Raw genomic sequence first — 15271 nt, 5'->3', positions numbered from 1 at the left:
CTCCATGGAGGAGGAGCTGGGACAGGTCTGACTGTGCTCCATGGAGGAGGAGCTGGGATGGTCTGACTGTGCTCCATGGAGGAGGAGCTGGGACAGTTCTGACTGTGCTCCATGGAGGAGGAGCTGGGACGGTCTAACTGTGCGCCATGGAGGAGGAGCTGGGACGGTCTGACTGTGCGCCATGGAGGAGGAGCTGGGACAGTTCTGACTGTGCACCATGGAGGAGGAGTTGGGATGGTCTGACTGTGCGCCGTGGAGGAGGAGCTGGGATGGTCTGACTGTGCGCCATGGAGGAGGAGCTGGGATGGTCTGACTGTGCTCCATGGAGGAGGAGCTGGGACGGTCTAACTGTGCGCCATGGAGGAGGAACTCAGGTGGATTATGCTGCTGACACTTGTGGTCTGCGTTGATCTCAGAGTTTTGCTTTCTTTGTTTTAAACAGAAGAGCTATAATATTTGTTTGTATTTCATTCTTTAGTTTGTTTTTCAGATACCATCCATCAATTGATTGATAACGGTTTTCTGTGTGAAGGGCTGTTCTGTGCCTTTAGGGTATTTGGTGGCAGGCCTGCAACCTCCGTCCTTGCTGCCAGTAGTCCCCCAAATGCACACACATAGACACACACACTTGAGACAGTCAAAACATCTTCAGACACTGCCACACGTCCCCTGGAGCCAATCATCCCTGTTGAAATCTCTGCATTAAAGAAATAGGAAATTTGACCCCAGCTCACATGACACAAAAAATTAACTCGATGTAGAGTATATATTTAAATCTAAAGGTAATCTATAAAGCATTTAGAAGATAATGTAAAACTGTAGGCTGTGGGCCCAATGTGATGCACCCCTGTTCTTGTTAATAAAGCTTTATTGACACACGGTCACACCCGTTAACTTATGATTCTCTACAGCTTCTCTCCTGCTACAATGGCAGGGCTGAGCGGTGGCTTCACAGCTACAGACCCTCAAAACCTGAACCATGTACTATCTGTTCCTTCACAGAGAAACTTTGCTGACCCCTGTGATAGAAGAGTATTTTCATGAACTAGGGTAAAGAAATATTGCTTTAAAATAGAAAATAAAACAAAACGCTCTCATGAAAAGAAAAATATTTAAAAATTGGGCTGCATTAAAATTAAGAACTTCAAGAAAACAAAGTTGGAGGAAGCTACCCCACTTCAAGTCTTGCTATGAAGCTACAGTGGTCAATACAGCCTGGTGCTGCCAAAAGGATAAACAAAGTGATAAATGAACAGAACAGAGAGCCCAGAAACAGACCCACAAAAATAGAGTCACCTGATCTTCGACAAAGGATCAAAGGTAACACAACGGAGCAAAGACAGTCTCCTCACAAATAAGGCTGGAACACCTGGACTCCACGTGCAAATAAACGAATCCAGACACAGACCTCACACCCTTCACAAAGTGAACTCAAAATGGTTCATAGATCTAAAGTAAAACAGAAAACTATGAAACTCCTAGAAGACAGCACAGGAGAAAATCTAGATGGCCTTGGATTTGGGATAACCTTTTAGATACAACACCAAAGGCAAAATCCATGAAAGAAATAATGGACAAGTTGGGCTTCATTAAAATGAAAACTTTCTGCTCTGCAAAGACACCATCAAGGGAATGAAAAAACAAGCCACAGATGAAGAAGAAATTTGCAGAAGACATATCTGATGAAGCACTGTTACCCCAAATATACAAAGAACTCTTAAAACTCAACTATAAGAAAATAAACAACCCAACTAAAAAATGGATCAAAGACCTTGACAGACACCTCACCAAAGATACACAGATAGCAAATAAGCACATGAAAACGTGCTCATATGTCATCAGGGCGAACGCAAATTAAAACGATAGTAAGATGCCACGGCACACCTATGAGAACAGCCAGAATCCAGAACACAGACAACATCAAGTGCCGGTGAGGGCGTGGAGAAGCAGGAACTCTCAGCATTGCTGGTGGGGGTGCAGGATGGTGCAGCCACCATGGAAGACAGTTTCTCACAAAACTAAACATACTCTCGCCACATGATCCAGCAATCATGCTCCGGGGTACTTCCCCAAAGGCAGTGAAAACTAATGTCCATGTAAAAATGTACACACAAATGTTTATGGCAGCTTTATTCATAATTACCACAACTTGGAAGCAACTAAGACGCCCCTCAGTAGATGAATGGATGAACAAACTGTGTTACACTCAGACAGCAGACCATCAGTCAGCGGTAAACAATGAGCTATCGCGTCATGAAAAGACATAGAAGAAACTTAATGCATATTGCTACGTGAAAGAAGCCAATCTGAACAGGCTACGTAGTGTATGATTCCAACTATATGACACTCTGGAAAAGACAAAACTATGGAGACAGCACAGTAAAAAGACCAGCGGATAACACGATTTAGGGGAGGGAAGAGCTCGTGGAGCATGGGGGAGTTTAGGGCAGTGAAGGTGCTCTGTGTGAGACGGTAACGGTGGACACGGGACACTGAACGTTTGTCCAAATCCACACAGCGCTCAACACCGAGAGACCCCGGATATAAACGACAGACTCTTGGTGACGGGGACCCGTCGGTAGGTTCATGGGTGGTAACGAACGGCCCCTCGGGTGGGGGATGGTGACGATGGGGGAGGCTGCACCCGCGTGGGGCGGGGGGCCTGCGGGGACTCTCTGTCCCTTCCTCCCCATTTTGCTGTGAATCTAAACCCGCTCTAAAAAATAAAGTCTATTCAAAATAAACAAGCATATCCATCAGTAGATACGTCAAGAACATCTGTTCACCAAGGTAACATAAAGAGGGTGACAAGACCGGCTCAGAACAGAAGATACTGGAAACTGCATGAACCCGCTAACGTGGGTTAACCCAGAAGGGAGAGGAGTTCTTCCTGCAAATGAGAGAGAGAAAGTAATGACCCAACAGGTGAACGGGCAGAAGGCCAGGCGGGCGCTGGACAGAACAGGAAACACCAGCGGGCAATTTGTCTGTCCAAGGGGCCCCACTTCATTAGCAAGGAGGAAATGCGGGTCACAGACACCACGAGAAGAAACTACAAGCAGGAACCCCTGCACCCACAGCTGTGAAAGGTTCTCGGATCGCGCAGGACCAGATCTTGGCGGACCGGAGCAACAGGACGCTAGTCCGCAGCTGAGACCGCGCCGGGCCAAGCCCACGGACCTCGGCCGGGCCTCGTCCTCCGAAGTCAGTCTGCCATGCGCCCCAAATCCAAGCCAGGGGCCCCGCATACACACAGGGGCCCCGAGATCAGCCGAGGCCCGCCCATGGCCCAAGAGGCAGTCACGGGTCCTGGGCTCAGAGGCAGAACCCCACGCGTGCACCTCACAGGCAGGAAGCTCAGCGCAGGCTGGGCACCTGTCGCTACAGAGGACGGGACAGCGGGAGAGCGGGCGCCAGGCGGAGGGAGGGCCACCGCCTCGCTTTGCAAATAGTCACCGCGTTACACCTTGGTCTCCAGCAGGCTTTCTGTGCATGTATTAAATTTCATAATTTAAAAGTTTTAGCAAATGGGAAAGGGAACTAGGCATGTAACTGGTGCCACCCAAGAGCCGCTGACAGAGTGAGGCCTGCCCCGGCTCCGTTCCTCTGGGCTGGATGACGCTCGGCTGGGCACGTCCCCTTAATCCAGTGGGCGCCTTTGCTCCCACCAGCTCTGCGTTCTCTCCCTACACCCAGAGGTGGTGGAACCGGGCTGCGGAGGGACTGAGAAGGCAGGAGCGGGGAGGGCAGCGCAGCGCCGGTGGCCGCAGGCTGCTCGGACCCGACCAGACTGATGCTGAGGTCGTTCTTGTTAACCAAGCACGTATACTATCCCCCGGCCCCGCCCTGAGTGTTCTTCTGGTGAGATCCGGTAACATACCATAACGTTCACCCCCGACAGCGTGCAGTTCAGCGGGTTTCAGCACCTTCACAGGGCTGTGCAACATCACCACTGGCGGTTCCAGAACATTCCACCACGGCAGCAGGGAACCCTGTTCCCATCGGCAGCCTCCCTGACCCCTTCCACCCAGCCAGCCTCCAGCCCGGTCCCGGAGCACCAGGCTCAGTCTGTGATTGAGGATGAGGCGGGGTCGCCCAGCAGAGGAAGGGCCCGGGAAGAGGCCCCACCAAGACCCACCCACGGCGGTGCCCGTCAGAGCTGCAGGGCCAGGCCTCACACAGGTCAGGATGCAGGCGGAGCCTGGCTCGGTTCTGCTGTGGGGAGGGCACGCCAGAGAGGGGTCCCCAGGGAACGGCGCCAGAGTGCACTGAGGCCAGCTGGAGTTGGGGGGTCCTGGGGGCTGGGGACGGGGGTGCCTGGAAGCCACCACCAGGCTGGGAATTGAATTGTTCACATTCTTTGCGGCTGGGGTGAGGGATAAAGACATTTTTGTGGGCAAGAGCACAATTGTTGGCCTTGGAGTTGAATATCTGTTATCAGCTCCCGGCTCTCGGCGAGATGAAACGACCCGGCAGGGCAGACAGTGTGGGTCGGGCCACGCGGGTGTGGACAGTCCGGGGAAACCCTGCGGCCCTGCAGACCCCACCCTGGGTTGTGCTCGGAGGCCAAAGGTCATCCCGCGTCCAGGCCTGCGGCCGGCGTCCCTGCCACTCGCTCCAACGGCAGCCACTGGGCCTGCTGGGACCAGGGGCTGTGGCTTCACTCCCTGCAGCCCGGAGCCAAGGTCCCTCCCTGCTAGGGCGCTCGTGGGTCCGGGAGCCACCGAGGGGATCGGCGTCTTGGACCACAGACCCCCGGCTCGGTTGGACGCTATGGTTCTTAAACTCTGGGCAGAAGGCGGACTTGCTGCGGGGCCCCAGGCGGGTCAGCGGGCCAGGTGGACATCCTGAGCCTCAGGGTGCGGCCTGGGCGTGCACTAGGCCCTTCGCGCCTGGTGGCCCCGTCTCGTTTCCCCTACTTGGACCGAGCGGACAGCAGCCTCAAGCCCCGCCGTCACGTGAAGAAAGCGGAGGCCGGGCACCTCGAGCCTTTGCTGGACGAGGGGTTTCTGTCTCCAGGACGTCCCCGTCCCGGGGCTTGCATCTCAGTGCAGAAACCGTAGCGGGGGGCGCCCAGAGACGTGGAGGAAAGAGAATTTCCTCCTTGTTCTTGAGCACGGTCCAGCCTTGTGGATGCAGGGGTTCCGGTCAAGCGTGGAGCCCCCTCCCTCTGGCAGCTCCGAGCCGAGTGACCCCATGAGCAGCTCTGGGGCTCAGTCTCTACGTCCCATTCAAGTCACAGCCCCAGGTCCTTTCTCCTCTCCTGCTTTTGCCTGGTACGATTTGCACTGGGTTAAATGCCCCCTGAAGGGCAGGACGCCGAAGCCGCACGGAGAAGCAGCGGGGCCGCAGCACGGACACGGGGGGGGGCACGTCCTGCCCCCAGAGGCTCTAGCCCAGGGGCCACAGAGGGTCCTGTGACCAGACAGTATCTCCACCTTGACATTTCTAGGAGCAACAAAGTTGGAAAGAATAAAATAAATGAAGGTGTTTCCATGCTGCGATAGGAGGTCTGACCAGGCTGTGCACAGAGCAAAGCCCACGGCCAGAACCACGGCCAGAACCACGGCCAGAACCACGGCCCTGCTGCCAGAGTTCGTTCCCAAGCAACGCGGCTACAGGCATTTCAATGTTGCGTGTCTTTGCACGCTGAACCCAAAACACCGAGAACGTAAAACCAAGGATCCACTGGAAAGTCGCCCAGAGCAGGAAAAATCCCTCCTAGAACCCATCGGACTAGGCTGAGGTCTCCCTGGCCGGAAGGGACGCTTGTCCATCCAATACTGCGCGGCTTGGTTTGTGTCGTCTTTTGACGCGTTCAGGGTGGGCGTGCGGGGAAGGGCGGCCGGACGGGCAGGCGCTGGCCCCGACCAGGCCGGGCTGGGCACCTCACACGCAGAAGCCTAAGCGCCTGTAGGGTCCACGCAGGTGTCCCCAATAAATGGTGACAAAATCTGTGCCAGTGAGCTCTCATCTCCCAACAGACGCCGCGAGGGAAAAACGGGACTGGCCGGACCTTATCTGACGTGCAGCAAAATGAACACATGAGGGTGTGGTGAGGCCGGGAAGGCAGGTTTGGCGTCAAGTCCCCACACGGGGAGGTCTTGGTGGATTTCACCCGGGTGAGCCTGAGCCAGGCCTGGGCTTTGCAGCAGCGGCAGGCAGGCTGGAGGCGGGGAAGCCGCGGTCTGGTCTCACCCCACTCTGGTCACCTGCTGGCTTGCGATTTGTGCACTAATATCCTAACATAATTCTCAACATAAATAAGCATCTCGGTGACTCTTAAGTTCTTAGATCTTATGGAAAGTCCCTAAACTTATACGCGTAACTTTGTAAAGTAATGAGTTTGCCTCCTGGCCACTGTGACTGGCTGTGTTTAGGGGGAATACAGGAGCTTGTCCTGTTACCCGGCTCCGGCCGCCGCCCGGGTGGCCCCTTCCTGCCCCTGCCTGGCACCCAGGCCGCAGGGGTGCCTGCTGGGCCTCCGGCAGAGCTGAGGTCTCAAGTGGGCTGCACGGGGCCCTCCGCAGGAAAGAGCTCATCTTCCTTATGCAAAACAAGACCCACTTGGTTCTTAGGAGGCTCAGAAATAAGAACCGTCCTCCCTGTGCTCCACACAATCCAGGCAGGGAACACAGTCGGTCACGTGAATTCTCCTTTCATACACCATTGTTTTACGTGGTGTTCAAGCTAGGTTTCTCTGGTGAAAGATGGTCTCCGCAAGTCGCAGAGCTGAGTTGGACTCGTCCTGCAAGAGCCCGCTTTGGGCACAGGGACAGTGGTCCTGTGGCCGCACTAGGCACCCCCCAGGCCCCAAATGCCTGCCACCGTGATGGCGAAGCCCCGACAGGGAGAGCTTAGCCACAGAGGCCACCGGGCAAAGCCGTGAGCAACTGGGACCCGGACTCGTGAGTCTGGTGACGGGGCGGACAGGTGGAGGGACACCAAGACCATCGGGTCAAACTCGGGCTCAAAGGGAGACAAAGCATGCTCTAAACTAACCTCACGCTGCGTCTCAGTGTGGCCACGGGCTCCATCTCAGCCAGTGGAATTACTCCTCCCCAATGCTGCGAGCTGTGTTATTTGTTACAATATGCCCAAAGCAAGTCAAACAATTAGGGAGGATTGGCCACTTAAGAGTTTGACCTAAAATTCCAAATTGACGAGGAGTGACCTCGCTGTGCTCGTGGCTTTTGGAGCTGAAGTTCCAGGACAACAGGAGGTGGGGCCACGTCCGGGCCACGGAGGCCACGGCCACGCTGAACCCATCGGATCAGGCCAGCCTGGAAGCACCGGGCTTGCGAGCCCACATTTAACAAAACACAGTCACAACTCGCTTTACAAATACTGCTTTTTTTTTTTTTACGAATTGAGGTTTGGGGCAGGCCTGTGCAGAGCAAGTCTGTTAGCACATTTTCCCAGTAGTGTTTGCTCACTTCGTGTCTCTGTGTCACATGTTCATAATCCTCATGATATTTCAGACTTTTTCATCATTATTATATTTGTATGGTGATTCATGACCAGTGATCTTTGATGTTACTCTTGTCACTGTTTTGGTATTTTTCAGGAATGAAGTGTTTTTATTTAAGGTTGTGCATTGTTTCTTTAGACATAATGCTACTGGCAACAGACTGCGGGATGGTGTAAACGTCGCTTTCATGTGCCGGGAAACCAAGAATTCTGTGACTCCCCTCGTTGTGGTACTGGCGGGGGCCGGCGGGGGCGCTGCAGGGACCAAAACAATCTGGATGCTCTGACCAGTGACCAGGTCCTTCCTGCCTCGTCTGTGACGAATAGCCTTCCCTAGGCCAAGGGGCCAGACGCATCCACGCGTGTCCTCCTCTCTAAGGAAAAGGTCCACGTGCTCAGAAAATGTAGTGAGAAGTGTTTCTGAATGTGAGGGCTGGGAGTGTTCTGTCTGTTGGACAGGATTCCGTTCCCAGCCGGCAGGGGGAGCTGGAGGCCGCGTCCTGTTTAGTCTTAACCGCTTGCTTCCTCCCTCCCTCCCTCCTCCCTCCTCCCTCCCTCCCTCCTCCCTCCTTCCCTCCTCCCTCCTCCTCTCTCCTCCCTCCCACCTCCCTTCCCCTCACCTCGCCTCCCTCCTGTCCCTCCTCCGCCATCTCTTTTCCCCAAAGATCCAAGACTGTAACTCTGAGACAGACCCCACTCTCTGTCTCTCCACCAGGACTTGACTGGCTCCAAGGCCACGCTCACCTGCTCCCTCAGGTGTGTCTGGCAGGGGGCAGGTGCACGTGAGGCCCCGGTCGGTAGCCACTGGTCTGGCCTGGGCACAGCTTCACCCAGGCCGTGGCTGCTGGGCCACAGCGGCCCCCCCTCCAGGGGTATCTCAGCAGCGAGGCCGCACCTTAGGGCCACCTGCTCTGCGGGCGGGGGCGCACACGGGGTGTCCCGCAGAACAGACCAGGCTCCCCTGGATTCTCCACGAAGGCTGACCGTCGGGGCCTGGACACCGTACAGAGGACACAGGCAGCTGCGGGACGCGACTGGGACAGAGCACACGCAGACCTCAGAGCACTCGCAGGCCTTGGAAAGAGCACTTATATTTGAGCTGGGACACGTTTTCCCTCGAGTGAGTGGGTGCCAGGAGGGCAGCGCTGAGGGTGGCGACCCTGCCCTCGCCGGGGACACACACATACAAACACAAACACAGCACGTTTCCTCGAAAGTGGTCCTCCCACGGGGGCACCTGCCACATTCCCCTTGATCATAATAGAGATAATGAACTAGGAGGAAAATGAAACTCTTTTGTAAGTGATGCCACCAGAGCACGGAGTCTCCGGCGGGCATTTTAGCACGCTTGGTGTGTGGCTTCACACAGGGTGAGGTGGCCTCGGCCACCAGGGCTCCCCACCACGGTCCTGGCCTCTCCTTGCCCGGATGTGCCCAGGGAGGGGAGGAGGGCTCGGACGTCTCCAGGAGGTTGGCCGCAGAAGCAGGGTTCGTAGAAGCTGCTCTGTTTTCTAACAAGCCAAAAACTCGTTTTCAATCTCCACCCTTTGCATCACGGCGCGTAGGGGGGAGGCTTCTCCCCGGGGAGGAAGGGGGTGAGGGTGAAGATGGGGGGGGCATGGGGGGGCGGCCGACAGCTGGAGCCGGGCTGGCACGGAGGCTGCACATCCTCGGACAGAGAGAGGTCGGAGCCAGGTGAGGCCGGGAAGCCACCAGGGGGCTGCAACCAAACCGAAAAAGCCTCCTCAGCCGACAGGAGCCCGGGGACGCGCCCAGCGCCACCGGTGCCCCTCAGAGCCCACCCTGGCCCGAACCCCCAGACCCAGGCCCTCCTAGTGGGAACTGCTCCCTGATCAGCATGTGTTCCCAGGGGGCTGCAGGGAGGCCCCGATTCAGCCCCTTGGGCCCCCTTCTCTCCTGTGGGCACTGGTCTTGACATTCAGGAGGGTGGCTGGTGACCACCTGACATCGGGATGCACGGACGTGCAAACGCTGTCTAAGGAAAAGGCTGCTCAGCTCCTCTGGGGCCCTGGGTTTACTCAACACTTCATATTTTACAGAGAAAAACAAAAACATAAACATTTTCCACATAGTGTGGTGGTGAATTTTATGCATCAACTTAGCTCGACTACGGTGCCCAGATGTTTGCTCAAACTGTCTCGATGTCATTTTGAGGCTCTTTGGTAGCCGTGATGAACATGTAGACCAGCAGGTCACCCTCTCTGGTGTGCGTGGGCCTCGTCCAATCAGTTGAAGAGGAAAAGACTGAGGTTCCCAAGGGAGAGGGAACTCTGCCTCCAGACTGACCAGACTCAAACTGCAAAATCTGTTCTTCCTGGGGCCTCTAGCCTGTGGACTGCCCTGCAGATTTTGGACTCTCTCCCTCTATATATCTATATCTGTATCATCTCTTTCTATAAATATATCTCTACCTGTGTCTACTATGTGCACAAATGCTGTTGGTTCTGTTTCTCTGGAGAACCCACACTAATACACACAGACGCAAAAAGTGATTCTGCAAAGAGAATGTTGGGGAACGCCACAGACTTCAAATTAAAATTTCCAGTTTTCCTCCACCCGCCAACAACCTCTTAAATTTCTTTTTTTTTTTTAACTTCTAGAGGTTAAAACTGCCTGCTTAAAACCAACATTAAATGAAGCAAGCAACCCCTTCTGTGATGTGACACAGGCGAGTGTGTGCAGGCTCTCGTCTTCGGTGGGGCCAGGTGGTTCCTTACTCTCTGCTCAGCAGGTGCCCAGGGCCCAGGGATGCCAGCCTGCCCGCCCCCTCCCCCTGGAGGAACCCCAGACCTCAGGCTTTGAGAGAGAATTTCCTCACAAGCCAGGGCTCTAGGGATGCAAGGGCCCTGGTCCCCTGCCCACCTCCATTGCTTTCTTTCTCTCAAACTCACACTTCTTTCTGACCTCAGGGGACAAAGGAAACCTCTAGAGAACATCTCGCAGATCTGCAGGTCCCCAGCTCCCACCAGGCATGTGTGTGGTCAGTTCTTTACCAGAAATGAGCAGCTGAGAGAACCAGGGAGTAAACCACACTGACCACGGAATAAACCAGTGGGAATCACAGAGGAGCCAGCAGGAAATACATGGCAAACCAGCAAGGATTACAGAGTAAACCACCAGGAACCACAGAGTAAACCACCAAGAACCACAGGGTAAACCACCAGGAACCACGGAGGAAACCACCACAGACCACAGAGCAAACCACCAGGAACCACGGAGCAAAACCACCACAGACCACAGAGAAAACCACCAGGAACCACGGAGGAAACCACCAGGAACCACGGAGGAAACCACCACAGACCACAGAGTAAACCACCAGGAACTATGGAGGAAACCACCACAGACCACAGAGTAAACCACCAAGAATCACAGGGTAAACCACCAGGAACCACGGAGGAAACCATCACAGACCACGGAGCAAACCACCAGGAACCACAGAGCAAACCACCACAGACCACAGAGTAAACCACCGGGAACCACGGAGGAAACCCCCACAGACCACAGAGAAAACCACCAGGAACCACAGAGCAAACCACCACAGACCACAGGAACCATGGAGGAAACCACCACAGACCACAGAGTAAACCACCAGGAACCACAGAGGAAACCACCACAGACCACAGAGAAAACCACCAGGAACCACAGAGCAAACCACCATAGACCACAGAGAAAACCACCAGGAACCACGGAGTAAACCATCACAGAACACAGAGCAAACCACCAGGAACCACAGAGCAAACCACCACAGACCACAGAGAAAACCACCAAGAACCACGGAGTAAACCATCAGGAATCACGGAGGAAACTAGGCTCTGTCCACACAGGCAATCCCATCGCGGGGCAGACAAAAAGCCTCTTAGTTACAGGATGCAAGGTCCTTAGTTACAGGATGCGATGTCCTTAGTTACAGGATGCGAGGTCCTTAGTTACAGGATGTGAGTTAATCCTTGGCGTGTCCTTGTTCCTGCACTTCCTGACCAGGTAGCCCTGGGAATAAGGAAGGTGGATTTTCTTCTAAGGTGATTGTTCTTTTGACCAACTGCTCCAAACAGCCCCCAAGAGCTGCTCACTCCCTCTATTATCTGGGAGTGTTTTCCGCTGCTAATGACCGGACAGGACACTTGCAGTATCCCTTTCCTCCTCCGATGGGAACAGAGTCAGAAACATCAGTCTGTCGTTTCCCTCCTGACGAGACACACAGCATCATTGATTTGTCATCTCCTCGAAATCTGATTATTGACGTGTATGTAATTACGCTCCTACATGTGCTGGTGATAAAAGCTGATTAGGCCCTTGTGGAGGGAGCCCAGGCCTCCCTCGGGAGGGAGAATCGGGAGCATCTGCTGTTTGGGACGAGCCAGAGGCCCAAAGGTGGATGAGGCCGGACTACGACACCGGAACAGAGCCATGTGTCCGCCAGCACCAGCAGTAAGGAGGGGAGACCGTGCCCGCACCCTGCAGCCCTGGTGCCTCAGGTCAGGATCCTGGTGCCCAGGGTGAGGTGCTGTCCTCCCCGGGTCCTCCCTGCAGCCAAGCTTGCGGGAGGCTGGTGACAAACCAGCCAAATGCCGGGGCTCAGCCAGGAGGAAGGGCCCTGCGCAGATCTTCTCTGCCCCCTGGCCGCGTCCCAGAGCCGCCCAGAGTCCCCGCGTGCGGGCACGACTCTGGGGCCTCATGGGGGGGGCGCTGGGAGGACGGGAGACAGCCGGCCCGCGGAACACGCCCGTTCCTCGGCATCTGCGCATTTCCCAGCTGGTGTTTGAGGCCACAGGTGTCCAACCAGCCATGGGTCCAGCCCTCCCTCCGGCTGTGGGTCTCATGTTCTGGGTTCGGCAAGCTAAGAAGATGAGGGGGCAGAGCACAGGCCACACCCAGATGATGTGGTCCTTCCCGTGATGGGGACCGGGGAGGATGGCCCGGAGGCGGGATGCAGGTGACGCTTCCAGGGAAGACGAGGGCTGCCAAAGACGGCCACCTGGGTGTCGGGGAAGCCGACGTACCCGCCCTGAGAAGTGACGCTGCCGGGGGTTACCGGCAACCAGCTCATCTCGTGACGCTCGGATAATTCCTTTCCGTGTCTTAGAAATGGGAGGACTCTCGAGCCAGGCCTCTCCCCGACTCAGGACTCAGCCGGAGGGTCCCCGTGCGGCCAGGGCGTCTGCCCGGGACTGGTGGGACGGCTAAGGGTTGCCCCTCATCGGCAGGAGAAGGCCTCCCACGGCACAGCCCGTGGGCCACCACTCCTCAGAGACAGACACGGCACCTCCCTCAGGCCAGGCCACCGTGTCACAGCCTCCTCTGGGAATTCCAAGGCCCCCGGGCCCCTGGGCGCACAGCCAGCAGCTCCATGTTCGCGGCGAGCGGGGAGCCAGGTGCGGAGACGAAGGACTTGCAACTCCACGGGGAGGTAAAGCGGTCCCTGAATTCTCGCCCAGCGGGTCTGTCCCGGGCAGGACGGAGGCCGCAGGCTTTCTCAGCTCGCCACACCCGCTGCGCCCCGGGACCCAGAGACCCCACACCCGCTTCCAGCCCTACGAGCTGTCGGGCCTGCGGAGGCCACCGTGGACCTCGCTGGCCGGGGTTGTGCCGCAGCCCCGGGCGGCCAGCTGGGCCGAGTCTGCGGGTTCCTCTGCGACATAAGGGGCCGCGGAGACGGGCGCCAGGCTCCCCTCGGGCCCTCCTCAAGTCTGGCCGCCGCCTCTGCCCCTGAGCTGGTGGGTACATACGCCTGTCCTAAATAGCCGCTGGCCCTGGAAAGGTCTCACGTCCCGTCGGCATCACTCCGCGGGCGCTGGGACCCCGAGCAGCAGATGAAGACGTGTGACCTCACAGCAAACGGCCGGGACCTCAGCAGCCCACCTGCCCGCGCACAGAGACGCAGCCCCTCCGGTCCCTTAACCCCGCGAACTTCCCAGAACTGCTCAGGGGCCGTCGTCACTGACACAGAGCAGAGAATGTGTCCCGCCCCCACCAAAACAGAGGCTGACAGGCTGTCTGGGCCAGAGGTGCTCACCTCTGCCCCCCGAGGACACGGGGCAACACCTGGGGACGTCCTGGTCACCACAGTGGCAGCTGGTCGGGCGGGACGCTGCTCTACGAACAGGCTTCCGCCCCGCGTGCCCCCTTCCAGAGCAGCCCCGAGGCCGCCGGAGTGGTACCAGGGTGAAGCTGGGCGCTCGCCGCTTTCGCGGGTGCCAGCCAGCCCTCGGCTCCACTCAGTGACTCTGCCCCGCGCCAGGGGCCCGGCGGCCGGCACAGCCCCGCTTGCTCTGGCCAGGAAACTGCAGCCACGTGTGTGGGACCTGGTCAGGCGTCAGAAAATCTCAAGGTCCCGAAAGACGTGGCTGGCTGGGTCACCGGGGCCTCACGGAGCAAAGGTCGCCCCCAATGCCCCCGGGGAGGCCGAACGTCCTGCGCGGGGCCGGGGGTCACCCGCCACGTCCCTCAGTCGTCGTCCCCTTGCTGGTGCACACCAGCCGCGTCACCCCATTGTCGAAATCGGGAGGGGGAGCCAGAGACCCCCCGCCCCCGCTTCCTTCAACCCAGCCCCGTGTCCCACCCGAGCATAACTCCCCGAATGGCAGCTGCCCGGGGCGTGAGCGCCGCTCGGGCCCCCGGGGACGCTCGGCCTACCTGCAGCGGCAGCGGGTACGTCGAGCAGCTGGGGACAGCCGCGGGCGCCGGGCAGAAGCCCGCGTAGGCCAGGACCTGCTGGGCGGGGTTGTAGAGGGCCTGAGGTGCCGTGGGCGGGCCGTAGGCCAGTTGGGACAGCGGGACCTGCCGCAGAGGATGGAGACGTCAGCCGAGCCCTGCGCCGGGGAGCCCCGTCGGGCAGCCGCTCGGGAAGGCGGCGTCCCCGAGGGAGAGATCCCGAGTCCTCCCAGCAGCCTCTCTCCGACCAGAGCTGAAGCCCAAAAGCTGGGTTGCGTCTTGCTTTTCCTTCTCCTGTTTCTCCCAGGATCCGCCGAGAGGCCCAGCTAGGCCCAGGCTCTCGGGGTTTTTTTGGAAAAGCAAGAAGACCCCATCCGTCAGCTCCAGGAGCACGTGTCCCTGGCCTCTCCGAGGCGCGCTGATTCCAAAGATGCCCCCGGCTCTAGTCAGCAGGGCCCTCTCCCCACCGGGGCTCTGGGCGGCACAGGCTGGGGTGGGGCTCTGGCCGCAGGAAGCACAGCCAAGACCAGAGCTTCCCAAACTCCTCAAACTCCTGCTTCCTTAGCTCGTGGGAGGCTCCGATTCCCCCAAGGAAAACAGAACGTGGGCCCCGATTCCTGACCTCTCACCCACCCCCAGAGAGCACGGGCCGTAGGACGGACCCCTCTCCAGAGGCAGGCCAGCCGCTCCCGACGGGGCCCTCGGGGGTTCCCAGACCAGAGGTGTCTCCTTCCCCAAGAGCCCAGAACCTGGATCCCGCCTGACACCCACGGGGCAGGCCCCGCAGAGTTGGGAGGGGCTGCGACGGCACAGGCGGTGCAGACGGAGCCTCGGAAAACCCATCAAGCCACAGAGATACCAGAGCTGGGTCCTGAGGAGGGGGGAGGCCAGAGAGGACTGCACCAGGCGCTCCGCCCAAGAGGAGACAGCCAGAGCGGGCAGAGGGCCCCCCAGAGCTGCCTCACGCCCCTGCCCTCGGGACGCAGGCAGCCCAGGAAGGAGGAGGGCCGTCGCGCTTCCTTCACCCTGCAGGCACCGTCCTTTCCTACCAGGAGCTCTGGTCTGCGCCGGGGAGTCAGTTAAACTCCGAGCTTGGAAACAGGGAGAGAGGACGGAAAACTCAAGACAG

At 57.7% G+C, this 15271-nt stretch overlaps 1 protein-coding gene across 2 annotated transcripts in view; it reads right to left on the bottom strand.

The window, feature by feature from the left end:
* Positions 1-8745: 8745 nt before the first annotated feature.
* The window catches only part of TMEM255B (transmembrane protein 255B), a 31605-nt gene continuing 25079 nt past the window's right edge, over positions 8746-15271 (bottom strand). For both annotated transcript variants that reach the window (XM_059041547.2, XM_067016946.1), the window contains exons 8-9: positions 14125-14268; positions 8746-9190 (exon numbers count right to left, since the gene is read on the bottom strand). In XM_059041547.2, the coding sequence (XP_058897530.1) occupies positions 9023-9190; positions 14125-14268 (312 nt within the window). In that variant the 3' untranslated portion in view covers positions 8746-9022. The remainder of the gene's footprint in view (positions 9191-14124; positions 14269-15271) is intronic.

Source organism: Kogia breviceps, chromosome 16, assembly GCF_026419965.1.
Source record: "Kogia breviceps isolate mKogBre1 chromosome 16, mKogBre1 haplotype 1, whole genome shotgun sequence".
Taxonomy (NCBI): Eukaryota; Metazoa; Chordata; class Mammalia; order Artiodactyla; family Physeteridae; genus Kogia; species Kogia breviceps.
This window is presented reverse-complemented; position numbering and strand designations above follow the sequence as displayed.